General features: G+C 43.0%; 1 protein-coding gene across 1 annotated transcript; it reads left to right on the forward strand.

Moving 5' to 3' along the window:
• Nucleotides 1-823: 823 nt before the first annotated feature.
• On the forward strand, nt 824-16,297 carry DR1 (down-regulator of transcription 1). The gene is made up of 3 exons (XM_032218501.1): nt 824-1,491; nt 6,790-6,953; nt 14,620-16,297. The coding sequence occupies exons 1-3, from the start codon at nt 1,272-1,274 to the stop codon at nt 14,764-14,766; spliced, it is 531 nt and encodes a 176-aa protein (XP_032074392.1). The 5' UTR covers nt 824-1,271; the 3' UTR covers nt 14,767-16,297.
• Nucleotides 16,298-19,615: the final 3,318 nt, after the last annotated feature.

A 19,615-nucleotide genomic window follows, 5' to 3' on the forward strand; every position in this document is an offset into this window, starting at 1 on the left:
TTTGCCTGCTGCTGACCTCTACTTATATTTTTGCTTTGCTATTGACAAGTTGGAATAGTGCTAAGACAATGAGAGAGAAAACATCAAAACTAGCAGGCATCAAACCTCACACTCGCACTGATACTATCTTATGAGCCATGGTGGCGCAATGATTATTGTACAGTATCGCAGGCTGCTTCTGCTGACTGCCAGCTGCAATTTGGCGGTTCGAGTCTCACCAGGCTCAAGGTTGACTCAGCCTTCCATCCTTCCGAGGTGGGTAAAATGAGGACAAATCGTTGGGGCTGACTCTGTAAACCCGCTTAGAGAGGGCTGTAAGTCTAAGTGCTGTTGCTATCTATTTGGGCAAGGGAAACATCTGCCAACGAACAACTAAATCCAGGAAGCATCAAGAGCTCAAAAATGACCGGCCGAGACTCTTAACACGCCACGAGAGCAACATAGTGTCGCTGAGCATGCGCAATGCTCCCACCCGGTCAAGTCCACGTTCTGGGGAATTCCCTGGCTAAATGTTACCTCGCTACAGTCAAGGGGAAATAGAAACCGAGCGTTCTCTAACGCAGTGTTTCTCAACCTTGGCCACTTGAAGATGTCCGGACTTCAACTCCCAGAATTCCCCAGCCAGCGAATGCTGGCTGGGGAATTCTGGGAGTTGAAGTCCGGACATCTTCAAGTGGCCAAGGTTGAGAAACACCGCTCTAACGGAGGTATAACAGCACTGCCTTCCCGTTCAAAAGGCGCTCGTTTCCGTTCTAAACCGGAAACGGAACTAGGGTGGACCACGAGGAGGCGCTTCCGGCGGAAGTGGCGTGCGCCGCCGCCGCTGCCGCCGCCGCCGCCTAGGGCTGATCGTCTGTCGCAAGTTCTTCCCTTGTTCTCGGCGCTGCGTGGCGCGTCTGGGTGAAAGGAGCCCGAAGGAGCCCGGGGGTTGCCGGCTCTGCGTAACCGGGGAGGTTCGCCGACGGGCCAAAGCCAGGAGGGGCTTCCTTGCCTTGGTGAGGCAACAGCAGCAGCAGAAGAGCCCGGAGGGATGTGGCGGAGGCAGCGCTGATGGTTGTCGCTGCTGCGACTCTGGCACTGGAGAAGGAGTTCGGCGGCGCTTCCCGCCCGGGCTCCAGGAACGCTTCCTGGCCGCGGAGGGAGATCCTCCTCCTCCTGCATCGCTGCTGCGGCTCCTGCGCCCTCCCGGCGTCCCGTGGCTTCCCGTTCCCTTTGCTGGGTCGCCTCCCCGAAGCTGGTAAAGCCGGTGCTCGTTTAGCGACCGATCCAGCATGGCTTCTTCTTCCGGCAACGACGACGACTTGACCATCCCGCGGGCGGCCATCAATAAGATGATCAAGGAGACGCTGCCCAACGTGCGGGTGGCCAACGACGCCCGGGAGCTGGTTGTCAACTGCTGCACCGAGTTCATCCACCTCATCTCCTCCGAGGCTAACGAGATCTGCAACAAGTCCGAGAAGAAAACCATCTCTCCCGAGCACGTTATCCAAGGCAAGAACCTCCTCCTCGGCCAGGGCCTTGCTCCTTCACCCGCCCTGGGAAACCCTTTCGGTTTCTCCCCAGCCCTTGATAGCAATAGCAATAGCAATAGCAATAGCAGTTAGACTTATATACCGCTTCATAGGGCTTTCAGCCCTCTCTAAGCGGTTTACAGAGTCAGCATATTGCCCCCAACAACAATCCGGCTCCTCATTTTACCCACCTCGGAAGGATGGAAGGCTGAGTCAACCTTGAGCCGGTGAGATTTGAACAGCCGAACTGCAGTCAGCTGAAGTAGCCTGCAGTGCTGCATTTAACCACTGCGCCACCTCGGCTCTATGATCTATGAGAGGAGACCTTTAATTTCCCCTTGGTTGCTCTCTTAGAAGCCATGAAGCTATAACTTTTAATGCCCTTCATCTCCCCCTCCCTTTGCAATTCAATTTCAATTTATTAACATTTGTATGCCGCCCACTCCCTTGGGACACTGGGCGATAAAAGAAACACGTAAAAATAAAAATAAAAATACAATTATTAAAATTCCACACCATCCATTCTGTTAAGAGTGGGGCTGGATATTGATCAACAGCCCCAGGCCTGCCGGAACAGCCAGGTCTCGGTGGCTTTACGGAAGGCCGGAAGAGTGGTAAGGGTCCGGATCTCTATGGGTAGGTCGTTTCATAGGGCCGGCGCAGCTACAGAGAAGGCTCTCCCCCGGGGGGCCGCCAACCGGCATTGTCCGGCCGACGGCACCCGGAGGAGGCCCAATCTGTGCGATCTTGTTGGTCGTTGGGAGGTAAGTGGCAGGAGGCGGTCTCTCAGGTAGCCAGGTCCTAAACCATGTAGGGCTTTAAAAGTAATGACTAGCACCTTAAAGCGCGTCCAGAGACCAATGGGGAGCCAGTGCAGCTCGCGGAGGATGGGTGTAACCTGGGTGTATCTAGGTACACCCAATATCGCTCACGCGGCTGCATTCTGGACCAACTGCAGTCTTTGAACACTCTTCAGGGGCAGCCCCATGTAGAGCGCGTTACAGTAATCCAGTCCTACTAGCCCTCTCGCTTGAGAGTTAAAAATATACTTGGTATACAGGTAGTCCTCAAGGACCACAATGCCCAAAATTGATGTTGCTAAGTTTAGGAATTGCTTGAGTTTTTGCCCCATTTTTACAACCTTCCTTGCCACAGTTGTTAAACGAATCACTGCAGTTGATAAATTAGTAATCTCATTGTTAAATAAGTCAATGGCTTCCCCATTGACTTTGCTTGTGAGAAGATTGCAAAAAGTGACCTTGGTTTTAAACATGAACCATTTGCCAAGCGTCTGAATTTTGACCACAAGAACATGGAGATGTGGTCATAACTCTGGAAAATGGGCGTAAATCACATTTCTCAGTACCGTCGTAACTTTAAACAAACTCTTGTAAACCAAGGGCCACCTGTACTTTGCCTGAGATACTCATCTGCACTTCAGTGTCTGCCTCTCTGCTCCCTATTAAAGCTAGTTCATTGCACATTCCATCCCTTCAGGCAACTTGCTAACAGTAGAAATCCGACAGGCAAGAGCTGTTTATCTGGAAATTTTTGTATCTCTTAAATTGTTGTATCTTAATAAGTTTGCATGAAAGAGACACTGCAGATGTCAGCTTAATTCTAAACAAGCACATTTTTTAAATGAAATACCTACGTAGAATTCTGTAGCAGTAGTAAATTCTGTAATTGGAAAAGGAGGCACTATTGATTTTTATGCAAGGCTTTAGGGAATCATCTAAAAGGGGGAAAAAAGGCTACATGAAGCTGAATAAATATGTTAAAAAAAACAGGAATGTTTTCTATTTGAGAAGATGGCTAATTGTAATCCTTTGCTTCCTGTAACTTTCTAAAAACGATTTTGTTCTCTTTGCTTGCCTTCAAATGAAACTGAAGGATCCTAATCCGAGAATGTTAGTCATGGCTCTTTGACGAGTCTCACAAGACAGCTTTGAGTAGACGATGAATTCTTATTAACTTTTCTAAAAGGAATTATTATGGTGGGTTCTACGTTGTATTTAGTGAACAGAAGACAACAGTGAAAGTAACCAAGGTCCTTGTTTCATTCAGCTGGTTTTTGATAATACTGTTTTCGGAATCGAGAGATGTTTGCTGCTTTAAGAATAGAAAATGAAAAAGCAGCAAAAACGAGAGTGGTTTCACTGTGCTACATCAACAGACTAGTATTATATTTTTTTTAACTTTCAGAGATGGAAGGCTTTCAGGGTGACAGACCCGCTCCCATAGCTGGTTCTTGGCTTTCTGCATATACTTGTTCTACATCATGTTATTCTAGTATGGCAGTGGTTCCCAAACTTGGCAACTTTAAGACTTGTGGACTTCAACTCCTAGAATTCTCCAGCCAGCTCTGCTGGCTGGAGAATTCCGGGAGTTGAAGTCCACAAGTCTTAAAGTTGCCAAGTTTGGGAACCACTGTAGTATGGCATCAAAACGCTGACTTGAATAGATGACAGCCACGCCTCAAGGATGGTTTAGCTGATTTCCCTACACATAGCAAACAGTTGGCTTGGATGATTTTTGTGGTCTCTTCCAATTCTATGATGCTGTTAGATGCATGGTGAAAGTTCTGTGTGCTATAAAAAGTTCTATACTAAACCTAATTGCTATGTTATTTTAAGATATTTATTTTTGCATTTACTTTTCACAGTTTTGAACTTCCCTTCTCCCTCAAAAAATATTTTCTATAGTACACATTGTATAATTCACTTTGCTTACAGCTGTCAAGAAGCACAAAGAGATACAAGACCGAGAAGTTTTGACTGTTACGAATCACTTAGGATGATTCTAAGGTTAGGACTTCCGCAGCATCTAATCTTCCACTGCCACTGTATATAGTCCCTCAAATTGAGAAATGGATAAAACATGCACATTTCAGCATCCTTTCTATGGTACCACAGAGTGATGGATGTATTTTGGTTACGCTTGGGCATGTAACAAATAGTGGCTATTCAATTTTGCTCATAGATTTTGCACATAATTACCCAAGGTTGAAACTAACATCTCATTCAACCTATGCATGCCCAAGACTTGGCACATTGTGCTGGCTTGACTAGCAAAATAATTGAATGATAGTCTGATTCATCTTAATATTTTCTGCCTGTTCTTCTGCAGTAATAACTTTTTGGAGTTACCTTTGTCCTATTAACAGCAATGTGGCTATACAGAAGCCTTCTCTATCTCAGAGCCAATGTTTGCATAGGCCAAGGCCAATGTTAAACTGGCTGTGTCTCTTCTCTTTGCCCTCTCATTTGTAGTTAAAGAATATTTGGTTTTATGAGCATTTGTGTGGTTCAAGATTCGAAGATTGCTCCCTGTTGTATTAGACTACACCTAAACTCATGCCTTTATGGCACACTGGGGATTCCCATTCTTTTGGCTATGATGGACAAGGAAAATGATGTGCCAGGAAGCAGATAGAGAGGTAGCAAATGAATGGTGCAAATAAGTATCTTAAGTATTTGTTTTCCTGGACTAATCAGTTAATATAAGTTGGCCTCTTTTGGCCAACTTTAATCAAGGAACTTAACATATTTACGTTTTTTTTGTGAGTCCTTGAACTTTCAGTTTTATTTTTACTTATCTACTGCATCTGGTTTAAAATAATAGCTAGGCATGATATTGCAAGCATAGAAGTTAGTGGTATTTTTCTCATTCGCAGTTGAGGACTTTTAGTCGTTCGATAAAATGTACAGTATTCTCTAGCCTTATCAGCCCTTAAATCTCTTAATTCTTAAATTCTTAATTTTCTGGAAAAGTTAAATGATACACAGTTAAAGGAAGTCATTTTTGCCCTTTTCCATTACATTCGGCACAATGTTATATTGTGTTTCAAACGTTTAATATAAATTTCACGATACTAAAAGAACAAAAAAATCTAGTCATTCAACACACTCTGAACTTTAAATGTTTCTGCACAATTTAAGAAAATATTTATCCTGGACTTGCAAAGTAGTTTCACTCTTTGATGAGGTCTATATCTTTTTTGTCAGCAATGCCTCAGCATCAAAGCAGAACTCTTCAGAAAGCCAAACAGATCTGAAAAGATTATTGTATGAGCGAAGAGATAAATCTGGCTGACATTTAGAACAATTTTAAGACTCTATATTGTGTTTTTTTTTAATTAAAGGAATGGGTTGGGAGATGTAACAGATTTAAATAGTTCTTTAATTAAAATATTTCCACTTGGAAAAGTATATAGCACATCATGATTTTTCACTAGACTCAGTTAGTGAATTTTTTTCCCTTTCTTACAATTAACCTGATGATACAGTATTGAATCCTGACAAATGTGGATCCAATGTTATGAAACAAGCATCAAAATATCTAATATTACATTAGTATTGAATCTACATATGTGTCAATATATTCAAGTGATTCATTGGTCTCAGATAAGCATTTGATTTAATATTTTGCAAAATATAGGTAGTCCTCTTAAACTATTCGTTTAGAGACCATTCATAATTACAGTGTCACTGAAAAAAAGTTATAACTAGCCCTCCCACTCACGAGCATCATAGCATCCCCAAAGTCACATGATCAAAATTCAGGGGCTTGGCAACTGACAAGTATTTATAATGTTGCAATGTCCTGTCCAATGACCTTACCAACTGATTTCTAACAAGGAAAGACAATGGGTAAAGTTACATTTGTTTAATGACTGTGTGATTAACTTAAAAACGCAGTGATCATTTAATAGGTGCAGTGATTTGCTTAACAACTGTGTCGAAAAAGCCATAAAATTGGGTGTAAACTCACTTTACAATCACCTTGCTTAGCAACAGAAGTTCTGGTCCCAATTGTAATTGTAGGTTAAGGACTACCCATCTATAGAACTATATGAAGTAGATATATAATCTGTGTATGACAGTTTCCTGGAGATTTAAAATAGTATAGGAAATGGTGTCTCCATTTTATGTCTGTTGTTTACATACAGATTAGCTTCAGGTGGGATATTTATGATGGATTGCATTTGGTTGGTATCCCTTTTTATCAGTGGAAGTTGGCGCTCTCCTTATTCAGGTGAAATAATCCATTTATATCCAAAAGTTTTATATCAATAAAGGGACTTCATCCCAACTTTTTTGTTATTTCTTAAAAGGCTACCAACATGAAGACTTTGCATTATAATTTATAAATACTGTGTGAGCAATAAAAATACACAAATCATTTTATATTCATATGCAGATTGCCAGTTATGCTAGATCCCTATCTTTTTATCTAAAATTATTTGACTTTATCATATATATTTTTTTATTCCTAGCATTAGAAAGCTTGGGATTTGGCTCCTATATCAGTGAGGTCAAAGAAGTCTTACAAGAATGCAAAACTGTAGCATTAAAAAGAAGAAAGGCTAATTCCCGTTTGGAAAACAGTGGCATTCCTGAAGAAGAACTCCTAAGGCAACAACAGGAGTTATTTGCAAAAGTAAGTGGGAAAACAGTTATGAATACTGTGTATGTAACACTTTCTGCTAATTAATTGAAGTAATTAACATCAACATCCTGCTTCTCTTCCAGGAACTCAAGGTACATAGTATTCTCTTCTCAGTTTGCAACAATGCTTTTAAATGCCCTAGGGCTAAAAAAAAAAAGTGAGGGGGAATTTATTAGCTCAAACTGATTCATAGAACTTCAACGGCTGAATGCGGAGTAGATTCTGGGTTCCTCTAACTCAGTGTTTCTCAACCACAGCTGGCTGGGGGGATTCTGGGAGTTGAAGTCCATAGGACTTAAAGTTGCCAAGGTTGAGAAACACTGCTCTAACTCCAGTCCAGCTTCTTCAATTCATGGAATAACGGCTGTGATTTTGTCTATATTTCTGTAAATAAATGTTATCATCAATGAAAATGGATCCGCTTGCCTCAGGTTTGATAGCCCTTGGAATTTTTGTAACTGCAACCTGCCAGATTGGCCAAATTTTGCTACTTACCGTTTCAAAACACCCGGGTTTTTCGTTTTCTTTAGTTGTAATCCTAGTCTACGTCATGGAAATGACTTAAGACATCTTCTGGGCTAGATCTGTGTAGGTATATAATAGATGAAAATGGATACGCTTAAATAAAAATTTAGTAGAATTTGAACTTTCAGTCCAAGCCAAAATATTTCACTGTAAGTACTCATAGTAAGACTATTGCATAGCTGAACTTTTTCAGATATTGAAGGAAATGTGCCAGTTTGCAATCTCACAAAATGAAATCTTTTCTCTCGTTCTGTTTTTCCACCTTGTTAAAGTACTACACAGGTAATACTTGAGTTACAGTAGAATTGTAGAAGTTTATTTATATGCCGCCCTTTTCCCTGAGGGGACTCAGGGCGGCTTACAACTCGAAAAAAGGGGGGGGGGAACAAACATTTAACACATAGGACAATACGTCATTAAAAAACACAACATTTGTACCATTCGGGTGGGTTACAGTCTTTAGCCCCAGGCCTGACGGGATAGCCAGATTTTGAGGGCTGTGCGGAAGGTCTGGAGGGTGGTGAGGGTACGAATCTCCACGGGGAGATCGTTCCATAGGGTCGGAGCTGCCACCGAGAAGGCTCTCCTCCGCGTGGTTGCCAGTCGACATTGACCGGCAGATGGGACTCGGAGGAGGCCTAGTCTATGGGATCTAATAGGTCGAGTGGAGGTGATTGGCAGTAGGCGGTCTCTCAAGTACCCAGATCCACTACCATGAAATTACCAGTAGCAATTCGGACCAGAACTTCTGTGGCTAAGTGATGTGGTCATAAAGCTTGATGTCATGTGAGTGCGTCACTTAGCAATGGCAATCCCAGCATTTTCTGTTGCTGTTGTTAACCAGATCCCATCAGCTGATAGTTGAGGATCCATTCCGATCCAAATATTCCTGGTTAGGCCCTTCCCAACCCCTCCCAGCCAGCCTAAATCAGCATCATGGTACAAAGCATTCCAAGGCACCTTCCTCAGCTTCTCTTGCGGCTGACCAAGCAAACTCAATCTGGGATTTTGCAAGGCCGCTGCTGGCCATGTAATGTTTGTTTCCTGTGCTTCTATGAAGAAACAACTCTGTGCAATCTTAGGAAGAAGAGTCTGTGGAGATTCTCAGCCATCCAGGTCATTTTTGTCCCAAAGGTGCTTTTTCAGGAGGCAACTGGACTTTCTTGTTTTTTTTCCTTTTGAATAGCAATAGCAATAGCAGTTAGACTTATATACCGCTTCATAGGGCTTTCAGCCCTCTCTAAGCGGTTTACAGAGTCAGCATATTGTCCCCAACAACAATCCGGGTCCTCATTTTACCCACCTCGGAAGGATGGAAGGCTGAGTCAACCCTGAGCCGGTGAGATTTGAACTGCAGAACTGCAGTCAGCTGAAGTAGCCTGCAGTGCTGCACTCTAACCACTGCGCCACCTCGGCTCCTTTTGAAGATGTTTCGCTTCTCAACCAAGCAGCTCTGGAAGGATTCTGTCGGAGCTGAAGAAGCTTCTTGGATGAGAAACAAAACATCTTCTTGCTTTGCATGTAATGAGTCTATCTCATATATTAGTTTCACCTTTTAAGTTGCATTACTGAAATAAATGAATTTTTGCACGATAGTCTAATTTTTCGAGTTTCACCTGTAATATCATGCTCCAATAATAATTGAGTCTGTCTCTCTTTTGATTTTTACCATTTTTTGCTCTCTCTCAGGTTACATTCTTTGAAAACATCTTTTTTCTTTCTATATGCGTAACACAAAACCTTTTTGTCATCTTCCCCTTTTGCAGCAGTTATTGTTTTAAACATCTCTCCCTCATCCACATTACCATGCATCCTTTTTTATACTTCACTGTTCTGACCCCCCCTCGTCCCACACCAAAACACTCCAAACCAAAGATACTTTACGGAATTTATTCACAGACAGACATGTCCTTGGCAGCAATCCAGCACAGATAAGCCCTGGCAGCAATCCAGCCTGCCAAACTCACAATTCTGTTCTCCAACATTAGTTCCTGTGTTGACTTCTGCAAAAAGGGCGTGTGCACAAGCAGTCCATTTTTTTTTGTATATATGTTTTTATTTTTTCATTTTCATTTTCATACAGTCACATGTATACACCATACAGTATTAAACAATAATTGCATCAATTCCTCTTGTCAACAATGCCCCAGAAAATAAAAGCCCAATATACCTCTTCCATTCTCCATACACCTCTTTCTTCCACCACCCTCCAACTTTCTATCTTCCCTCCATCATCCCCCTCTACCCTACTTCCCCTCCCCCTCTACCACTCCTCTCTCCAGATCCGCTCCCCCCCTTCCTTCTCGCCTTCCCACCACCCAGCAGTCTTTTTATAGTCTGGAGAGGAGCCTAATGACCACCAGCTAAGTACAATCATCTCCTGTAATGCGCAATTGTTCCTGACACCTATTAGCTCTTGGTGCCGGGCATCCAGGAGCAACTCACTGTTGGCGTCCGGATCACTCTCCCTTGTCTCCTCCCCACTGGTCCAAAGCTCAGGTGCCTCCTGATGGTCAACCAGCCTCTCTCCGCCCTGCTCGGAGTCGGAACCCTGTCCAGGATCCTCCAGAGCCGACTCATAGGGCCCGTCGCTGTCGGAGTCTGGTGGCAGCTCCAACGGCTCCTGCTGGGCCACAACATTTCACACTAGATAAACAATTCTGTAGCACATTCTTTGCTTATACTCATATTTCATTCATTCTAATTGGAAATTATTCTATTCTGTAATACTTCTCCAGAACTCATACTGTCTTATTCTTCACTCATTTTATTCTCAAGTCTCATTTCTTTCCTTCCAGGTCCATTTTTTTTTCTTAGATCCATTCTTCATGCTGCTGAAAAGTGGCCTGTCCCACATTCAGCTCACCCTTGTTCCATATTTCACTAATTGTCTCAATCTCATACATAATTAAGTTGTGCCCTTAGATTTGCATTAATTCCTTTGTCATGTAAGCAACCTTAAACTTGAAACTTGTTAAGCAGGTGCTTATCAAGCTATCACAAGTGTCCTTCATCTTGACAAACAGCCAAATTGCTTCATCTGTTCTTTCTTATCTTATTCCCATCCTCCCATTCATATATCATCTAGTAGAATAATTGTTGCCCTGTGTTGCATTCATTATTAAGAACGTTATACAGTTTCCTGGTAAATTCATTTCTGGTTCTTCCATTATCCTTTCAGTGGAATATAATATGCAGCTACTCCTAATCTGTAGGTTTCTACTTTCATATTTATCCATGACAACCTAAACAATATCAGGTTGTACTTTCTGACATACTGTACATTTTAGCCAATACGTTCATATTTAAATCTACACCTTTATTTCCTTACATATATTCAACCCACAAAATCAGATCACATTCAGATTTATTACGTTCTTCCCCTTTTCCTTAATTTCTTCGACACACAAAATATCTATGTTTCTTTTATTTCCTGTTTTAATTCAAGCTATTTTGTCATGTTATATTTTAAGTCACAATCTATATGCCATGGCCATTGTCATAGATACTGATATTGTGGCCTTCACATAAAGCATTTAGTACCTGCTTAGAGGAGGAAAGGATTAGTTTACCATCTCTAATTATATCTATGAGCCTTGAAGCATTTCTTCCTGTCGCTAATGGCAGGACTAGTCAATTTTGACCAGTATGCCAGAAGTGCAACAAAAGTCTCGTTCTGCCTTAAGTTTGTTGACAGCATTCTCTGAGACTAAGATTCCTAATATAGAGTCTATCTTACAAGACAACATAGTTATCTACAGCTCCGTAATTTAGAGGTATATACAATGTGTTGACACACAGAGTACATTGTCATCTACAGGTAGACCTTGTTAACAACTGTTCTGACCCCCCTCATCCCACACCAACACACACTCCGAGCCAAAGATAAGTTACGGCATTTAATTAACAGACAGACAGGTCCTTGGCAGCAAACCGGCACAGACAAGCTTGGGCAGCAATCCAGCATAGATAAGGCTTGGCAGCAATCCAGCCTGCCAAGCTCACAATAATGTTCTCTGACATTCGATCCTGTGTTGACTTCTGCAAAGAGGGGCGTGTGCACAAGCAGTCCTTTTATAGTCTGGAGAGGAACCTAATGACCACCAGCTGAGTGCAATTACCTCCTGTAACTGCGCAACTGTTCCTGACGCCTATTAGCTCTTCGGTGCCGGGCAACCAGGAACAACTCACTGTTGGCGTCCGGATCACTCTCCCTTGTCTCCTCCCTTCTGGTCCAAGGCTCAGGCACCTCCTGGTGGCCAACCAGCCTCTCTGCACCCTGTTCAGAGTCGGAACCCTGTCCAAGGTCCTCCACATCCTCCAGAGCAGACTCATAGGGCCCCTCGCTGTCGGAGTCTGGTGGCAGCTCCAACGGCTCCTGCTGGGCCACAACAACTGTATCAGTTTGAAGTTACGATAGGGGTGAAAAAAATGAATTTGTGAACAAATGCCCACATTTATAGTCTTTGCAGTCTCTTTCTGTCCCCTGTCTCCCTCTCCCTCCCTCTGTCACATATTTGCTATCACAATCAGTTAGTATCCATCCTGTACTTGACTCGTTTCCCCCCCCCTTGCAAAGCAAGCAATTGCCTAAGCATCTCTTGAGCTGTTTTTCTCTGCAGTGAACATGCCTCTAAACAGTGCTAACTGCAAGTTAACAAGCTTAGCTCTGTGACCTTAATTAGCTTGCTTGCAGCTGCTGCCTATAACGGACAAGACTTTAATTGCTTTCATACTTTCAACTTTTGTTTATCCCAAGGGGCTTGGGACTCAGCCTGCTAGACAAACAGCACTAATAAATCCTTTCAATGTTTTTTTTCCGCATTGTGTGGCTGCTAACTCTTGTAATCTCATTTTCCCCAATCAGTATAAATAAAGCCATTAATTCTCTTTGTGTTAAGTATCCCAGTACCAGGATGAACATTCAAAAGGAGTGAGGAGTGTCTCCTGTTTGATCCCAGTGACAACTACCTTGATAATGTTCAGGAAGTTACTGTGAAGACCTTGTTATTCTCCCACACCTTGCCGTAGGTTGAAGGTGAAGCCCCCATTGATGGGTTTCTGTTTCTATGTCTATCTTCAGACTAAATATGAATCTCTCTTCTTTTTTGATCTAATTTTTCATTACTGTAAACCACCCAGAGTCATCAGGAGTGGGAGAACCTCCAAATTGTAATAGTTAAGTGTTGTGGCTCGGCAGGAGCCGTTGGAGCTGCCGCCAGACTCCGACAGCGAGGGGTCTTATGAGTCGGCCTTGGAGGAGGTGGAGGACCCTGGACAGGGTGTCGACTTCGAGCAGGGCGAGGAGAGACTGGTTGGCCACCAGGTGGCGGCAGAGCGTTGGATCAAAGGGAATGTTCATGAAAGCATTTGGGAGTTGTTTCAGGAGGTTCCACCACAAAACCGCGCTCGACTAAACCGCGCCCGACTAAACCGCGCCGCTGATGTCATCAACGGGGCGACAACAGCGCAGAGATAGAAGCACGCTGTAAACGCTAAAGCTAAAATTAACCCCTAAACCTAACCCCCCTAAACCTAACCCTTAACCTAACCCTAAACCTAATCTTAACCCTTAACCTAACCCTAAAGCTAACCCTTACCTTAAGTTGAATCAGCTTGCTTTCAAAGCGCTATTTAAAGCGCCCTTCTTTCTCCACACTCGCTGTTGTCGCCCTGTTGATGACGTCAGCGACGCAGTTTAATCGGTCGCGGCTTAGTCGAGCGCAGTTTTGACGGGTCACGGTATCAGGATGCACGCAGGCGCAGGGCTACTCAGCGTAAAGAACAACTGAGTACTTACAGGAGATGATAACGAGCAGCTGTTGCTCGTTAGGATCTCCCCCTGCTGATAAAAGAGACTGCTGGTGCCACGCCCTGGTTGCAGAAGTCAATGTTCCCGTTCTAGTGATTGTTCTTGCTCGCGTTTACAAACCGAGAGAAGCCAACTTGGATAAGTGACTTGAGATAAGAGAAGCCGGGTTTGCATTGTGCTGTGAGTTATAGGACTTTCTGCCGGAGCTATTATCTTTGTTTATTTGGGCTTGCAGCCAACAAGAGCGTGGACTGATTAAAGGAAACCTTTTTAGTTACGTGGCTTTTGGCTTTCGTTCCTGAACGGAGAAAGGGAGTCAGAACGGTTAAGTAGGTAAACGAGTAAAACAGGCTTGTTACCCCCAAGTTATTGTTTTAAAGGAAAAGGCTCTATAACTGCCTTGCTAAAAGCTATGTCAGTGGTTCTTCCAAACTTGGCAACTTTAAGACTTGTGGACTTCAACTCCCAGAATTCTGGGAGTTGAAGTCCACAAGTCTTAAAGTTGCCAAGTTTGGGAACCACTGTAGTATGGCATCAAAACGCTGACTTGAATAGATGACAGCCACGCCTCAAGGATGGTTTAGCTGATTTCCCTGCACATAGCAAACAGTTGGCTTGGATGATTTTTGTGGTCTCTTCCAATTCTGTGATGCTGTTAGATGCATGGTGAAAGTTCTGTGTGCTATAAAAAGTTCTATACTAAACCTAATCGCTATGTTATTTTAAGAGATTTATTTTTGTATTTACTTTTCACAATTTAGAACCTCCCTTCTCCCTCAAAAAATATTTTCTGTAGTACACATTGTATAATTCACTTTGCTTACAGCTTTCAAGAAGCACAAAGAGATACAAGACCGAGAAGTTTTGACTGTTAGGAATCGCTTAGGATGATTCTAAGGTTAGGATTTCCGCAGCATCTAATCTTCCACTGCCACTGTATATAGTCCCTCAAATTGAGAAATGGATAAAACATGCACATTTCAGCATCCTTTCTATGGTACCACAGAAATTCTGGGAGTTGAAGTCCACAAGTCTTAAAGTTGCCAAGTTTGGAAGAACCACTGAGCTATGTAATTCCCACCCCCCTCCCAAAAAGCTGGCAGGTATATAGTGATATACATTGCACCGCATTAATTCACTCTAAGCAGAGCTGGCTGGAGAATTCTGGGAGTTGAAGTCCACAAGTCTTAAAGTTGCCAAGTTTGGAAGAACCACTGAGCTATGTAATTCCCACCCACCCCCCAAAGCTGGCAGGTATATAGTGATATACATTGCACTGCATTAATTCACACTCTAATTCTTGCTTTTCCTTCTTCGTAGGCTAGACAACAGCAGGCAGAGCTGGCCCAGCAGGAATGGCTTCAAATGCAACAGGCTGCGCAACAGGCCCAGCTTGCAGCTGCCTCTGCCAGTGCAATCAACCAGGCCGGATCTTCTCAAGATGAAGATGACGAAGATGACATATGAAATGTTTCTAGGCGGAGCTTTCAGTCCTCACCAAGAAATAAGGTTTCCCTGCGCGACAAAACCACTGAAATGGATGCTTTGCCTGTAACTTTTGTTCTTCGCCTTTGGACCAGCCCGTTGGTATTTTAAGGGGACGTCTGCTGTTGTGTAGCTGTACATGTCAAAACTGTCTTTTTGAACTTTTGAGGACTTAAGGTTCAGTATCATATCAACTTTGGATTTTTAATGGTGTTTATGGAAATTTTAGACAGCTGTGCGTCATTTATTTGATCAAACAGTGTTACGATAAACGTTTATAAAAAACATAGCCAGAATTTATACGGAAAACTCTAAATTCACAACCTGCATTTCTCTTCCCTTTTAACCATAGAATCTTGTGTAAACATTTTTAATTTGTGTTTTTTTTGAAATAGAAGAAGGCGTTTAATCTGCTTTGGGGAGGAAAAAAAAAAGCGAAGGGTTCGGTATACTTTGAATTCTTTTTGTCTTTTAAGTAAGGAAAGAGATACATGGCAATAAATAACATTGCTTAATATCACCAATCTGAGAAATTTACATTTTTGCCAAACTAGAAAAAATGTATGTTTAATAGCCGTTGTACAGATACATGGTTTTTTTTTTTTTTTTTTTGGTATGGGGTTAAAAAAGAATAAAAAATAAAACCCAGAACTTTATTATGATATTGATTCAGTGTTCTCAGCAAAACAGGTATTTCATTTCAAACGTTCCCCAATTTGGAGAATTAAAATGGTTCTTGTTTAAAAGCTGTTTAATTTTAACAGTCGATGGGGGTTAGAAGCATAGTCTTAAAACATGTTATAATGCACATGCTACTTGAAGGAAAAGTAAAATTTGGAAGAACGGATTTGTTTTTAATTCCCGTTTGATGAGGAATGCTTAAAATAGGACCGTGAAAGCAAATATTGGAATTAGTGAGCATGCTCACTGTCAGAGGAATTTTTATTTAATTCTGATTATTAAAGTGTTGTCGTCAAGCACAATGTTAACAGTTTCTCAGGCTAGTCTACCAATAGAGAAGCTTTCTATTGTCAGACTGGTGACGTCTACATTCAGATAGGGGACTAAATAACAATTTAGTTGCAAAGTTTAATTTGGTTGCTTGAAAGTCTAGGCCGGCCTGAATAAGGAATATCTTTTAGGGTGTGATTTTTTTTTTATTTTAAAAAAAGAGCAGTACTCAGATAGCTATTTACAATTTGACAATATACTTGAAAAAAAAAAACACCTCATATTTTTCTGGTACTTTTTTGCAGAGGAAAGGTGCAGTTCTCAGGTCTTGCCTAGGGATACATCAAACATTTTTTAAAACGATAAGATTTTGATGGTTCTAGAAATATGCAACAGAAAGGCAAAAAAAACCATCCTATCTGCAAAGCAGAAGACTAAATTAGACGTCGAATTAAAGGCCTGGCTGCGATTTAAGTTCTAAGGGGCTTCCCATGAATTAACTTGCATCATTATTTATACACTGGTTATTGAGAATTCTGTTAGTTTGAATGTTAAGCTGGGGGGGGGGGGAAGATGAGTTCAACTTGTTATAAGTATTGGGACAAGATCTAGTTGTCATGAAGGTTGATGTACCAAAGGTAGAAACACTAGGCTAATGAAACTATGTTAAATGTGCAGTGTTGGCCTTTCTAATCTGTACTATGATACCCTTACTCTTCCTGTTTTAAATGAAACATTTTTTTTTAAGCAAGAACATTTTCTTTTCCGATGCAGAGTTCAGGTTAATATTTTACTGCATCTGGCATGTATCATAAGTTTGAATCCCTGCAACTTTTCCTTTTGGTCATTCTTGTGCTTTTTTCAAATGCTGTATTCCTCAAGCAATAAAATTCAAATGTGTTTTTATATTTAATGCTTGAATGTTCAGCTTTTTTGTGTGGGGGGCGGGTAATTGATAAGTTCCCCGAAGGAATGAGGCAGGAGGCACCTGAGGTAAGTCAACAGCAATTTATTAAGAGAACTGTACAGCAGACAAGTTAGCGGTAGACAAGGACCTCCCCCCTGCTTGACAGCTATTTATACGGAGCTGTCAAGCAGGGAGGCCAATAGCCGCGCGTCTGACAGCCCGCGCTCAGCAATGCCGCGCCAGAGCCAATCAGGCGTGTCCTGGCTGTTGCTGGCTGTCATTCGTAACTACGAGCACTAAACACCTCTTCCCCCCCAGCGAGGGTGCATGCGCCGGATGTGGCGCAGACGTACTCGTGTAAGTAGGCGGGCGGACGGCGGACACGCCTCAGTTCGAGAGGTGGTGCTGGAGGGGTAAGACGTCCCCATAGTAGCTCCTCCAGTAGCTCCCCCCTAGCTGTCATTCGTAACTACGAGGACTAAACAGTAATGTCATAGAGAAGCTTTTTAACATCACTCACATTTGGGTGAATTATGCAACTTTTTTTTATAGCAAGGATGAAGTAACCACAGAGATGTTCAGAAGAGGTCTTGTATTTGGGCCAGTCCTTCACTGATTGTGTAATCACTCTTCCCCCAAATGTACAGATAGTCCGCAACCAGTGGTGGGTTCCTCTCCCCGTCGCTACCGGTACGCTGCTCACGGGGTCGGGTGTCCTGTTCGTGCATGTGCATTGTTGTGCTCGCGTGCGTACTTTACCGCCCCTGCGACACCCAGCTGCTTGTTGGAAGTTGCACAGGCGCCGCACGCTGTGTGTGCAGGCGCCGCACGCTGTGTGTGCAGGCGCCGCACGCTGTGTGCGCAGGCGCAATTGGCTGGTTGCTTTAAAAACAGGTATAGGGCAGGTGGGTGGGCCAAACGAGCCACCGTACCGGTATGCTGTCAGCTGCTCCCAGCTACTACTGGCTGGAACCCACCACTATCCTCAACTTACAACAGTTCATTTAGTGATTGCTCCAAGTTACAACATCGGAAGATCGAAAAAGGAGATCACATGACACTGTGACACTGCAACCGTCATAAATACATTTGCGTTTGAATTTTGATCATGTGACCATGGCGCTGCAAGGGTCATAAGCGTGAAAAAAATCTCATCACTTTTATAACATCGTTCACTAAAGGAATGGTGTAAGCCGAGGACCCCCTGCCCTTAAGAAGACACCGGATCTACGTAACGTAAGTATAGCTAATTGACCGTGTATAAAAATATTTCTGTGTGTTTGAATTTGTTAGCTGCCCACCTCTCGATGAACTGCATTCTTGATCTATGAAACCTGCAGATAATTTTCAGGTCTATTTTTTTTTTAAAAAAAAATCCTTTCATTCCTGAGTCCTTGGGAGAAGGGCGGCATATAAATCTAATAAACCTAAACCTAAACCTTTACCATGGAAACACTGGAAAAGGTATTTCCCAATGTCTAGCTGATTGTCAGCAAAACAGGGTAATTCTTAACACTGAAATCTTTGGGGGTGAAGTTTAGTGCTTCTGGGCAAGTAGTGAAGGTTCTGGGGCTAGATTATAGCCAGGTATTGAGGATAATTGTACAGGGCATTTTTCATAGCCAGAGAGTCCCAGATAGGGTGGAGTTAAGGATGGTGCCATATTTTGCTGATAATGACTCATCCACACTAAAAAGAGGTAATTGTTTTGCAAACTTGCAAACCTCAGGAGGGGTTGAGTAACAGCCTGCAGAACTGTAGGTTGTGCTGTGGCAAACAAGTCCGACAGCCTATTCATCATGCACAAGCTACAACTGTAACTTCCTGAGCAGTTACTTTATTGATCTGAAAAACTCTTTTAAGGTTTCCTGTAACAGCAAATAATGTAGACGTGAAAAATTCCAAATACAGCCCAAGCATCACTACTGTCTCAAGGATCTTGATCTACCAGGTTCACCGACAAATGCGCCCCCGACAAAACCGTGCCGAGAAAAGAGCGAATTCGAAATCGCGCCCACAGAAGCGCGCAGATAAATGCGCCCTGACGAAAGCGCGTTATCAACAAACCACGCGAAAACAAGGTAATAAACCTAAACCTAACCCTTAGGGTTTTTACCTTGTTTTCGTGTGGTTTGTTGATGGCGCGCTTTCTTCGGCGCACATTTATCGGCGCGCTTCTGTGGGCACGATTTTGAATTCGCTCTTTTCTCGGCGCGGTTTTGTCGGTGCGGTTTTGTCGGGCGTGGATTTGACGGGTCACGGATCTACCAGAACCTGAAGGTTTCTACCTAAAGTAGAATGGAGAATTAGAACTTTTCAGAAGTTGTTTCTGGAAACCTCAGCCAGAACAGCCAATAATGATGGGACTAGCAATGCTTGCGAGTCAATGTTCCACCATCCTTGAAGAACTAAACATCAGACCCTGGGTGGAGGATGGTAGGCGGCTGGCTGATTTGTTCTTTGGACTTTTATTTGCTCCTTGGATTCCAGAAGTCCTGGACTCCTGAGGTGATGGAGATCCTTGTGCAAGTCTTCACCACACTGGCTAGGATGTCATTCAGAATCAGAGTTAGATGTCAGTGTGGACGAAAGTCCAGTGGCGATGCTGGAGAAGGTCTTTGCCCTCATAACTGGGAACGATTTGACCCTGTCGGTCCCTACAAAGGGAATGGGAATGTCAGCATAGCCACCTATGCTTTAGATCCATGTTCCCCTCACCACTCTCAAGCTGGCTAAGGCCTCTTGGGAGGTGACATGTGGGTGGGTGATGGTAAATGCTACTTTGAGGAAGGGGATGGTGCCCCGGACCCTTAAAGAGCCTGTGGTTTGCCCCCTTCTTAAGAGGCCATTACTAGATCCTACCCAGACCGGGGGGGGGGGGGGAAATCATCCTGTCTTCAAATTCCCCTTTTGGGGGAAGGTCATTAAGAAAGTAGGCAACTGCAGCTTCTGGAGATTCTGGATGAAGTAGAC

Source organism: Thamnophis elegans, chromosome 5, assembly GCF_009769535.1.
Source record: "Thamnophis elegans isolate rThaEle1 chromosome 5, rThaEle1.pri, whole genome shotgun sequence".
NCBI lineage: Eukaryota > Metazoa > Chordata > Lepidosauria > Squamata > Colubridae > Thamnophis > Thamnophis elegans.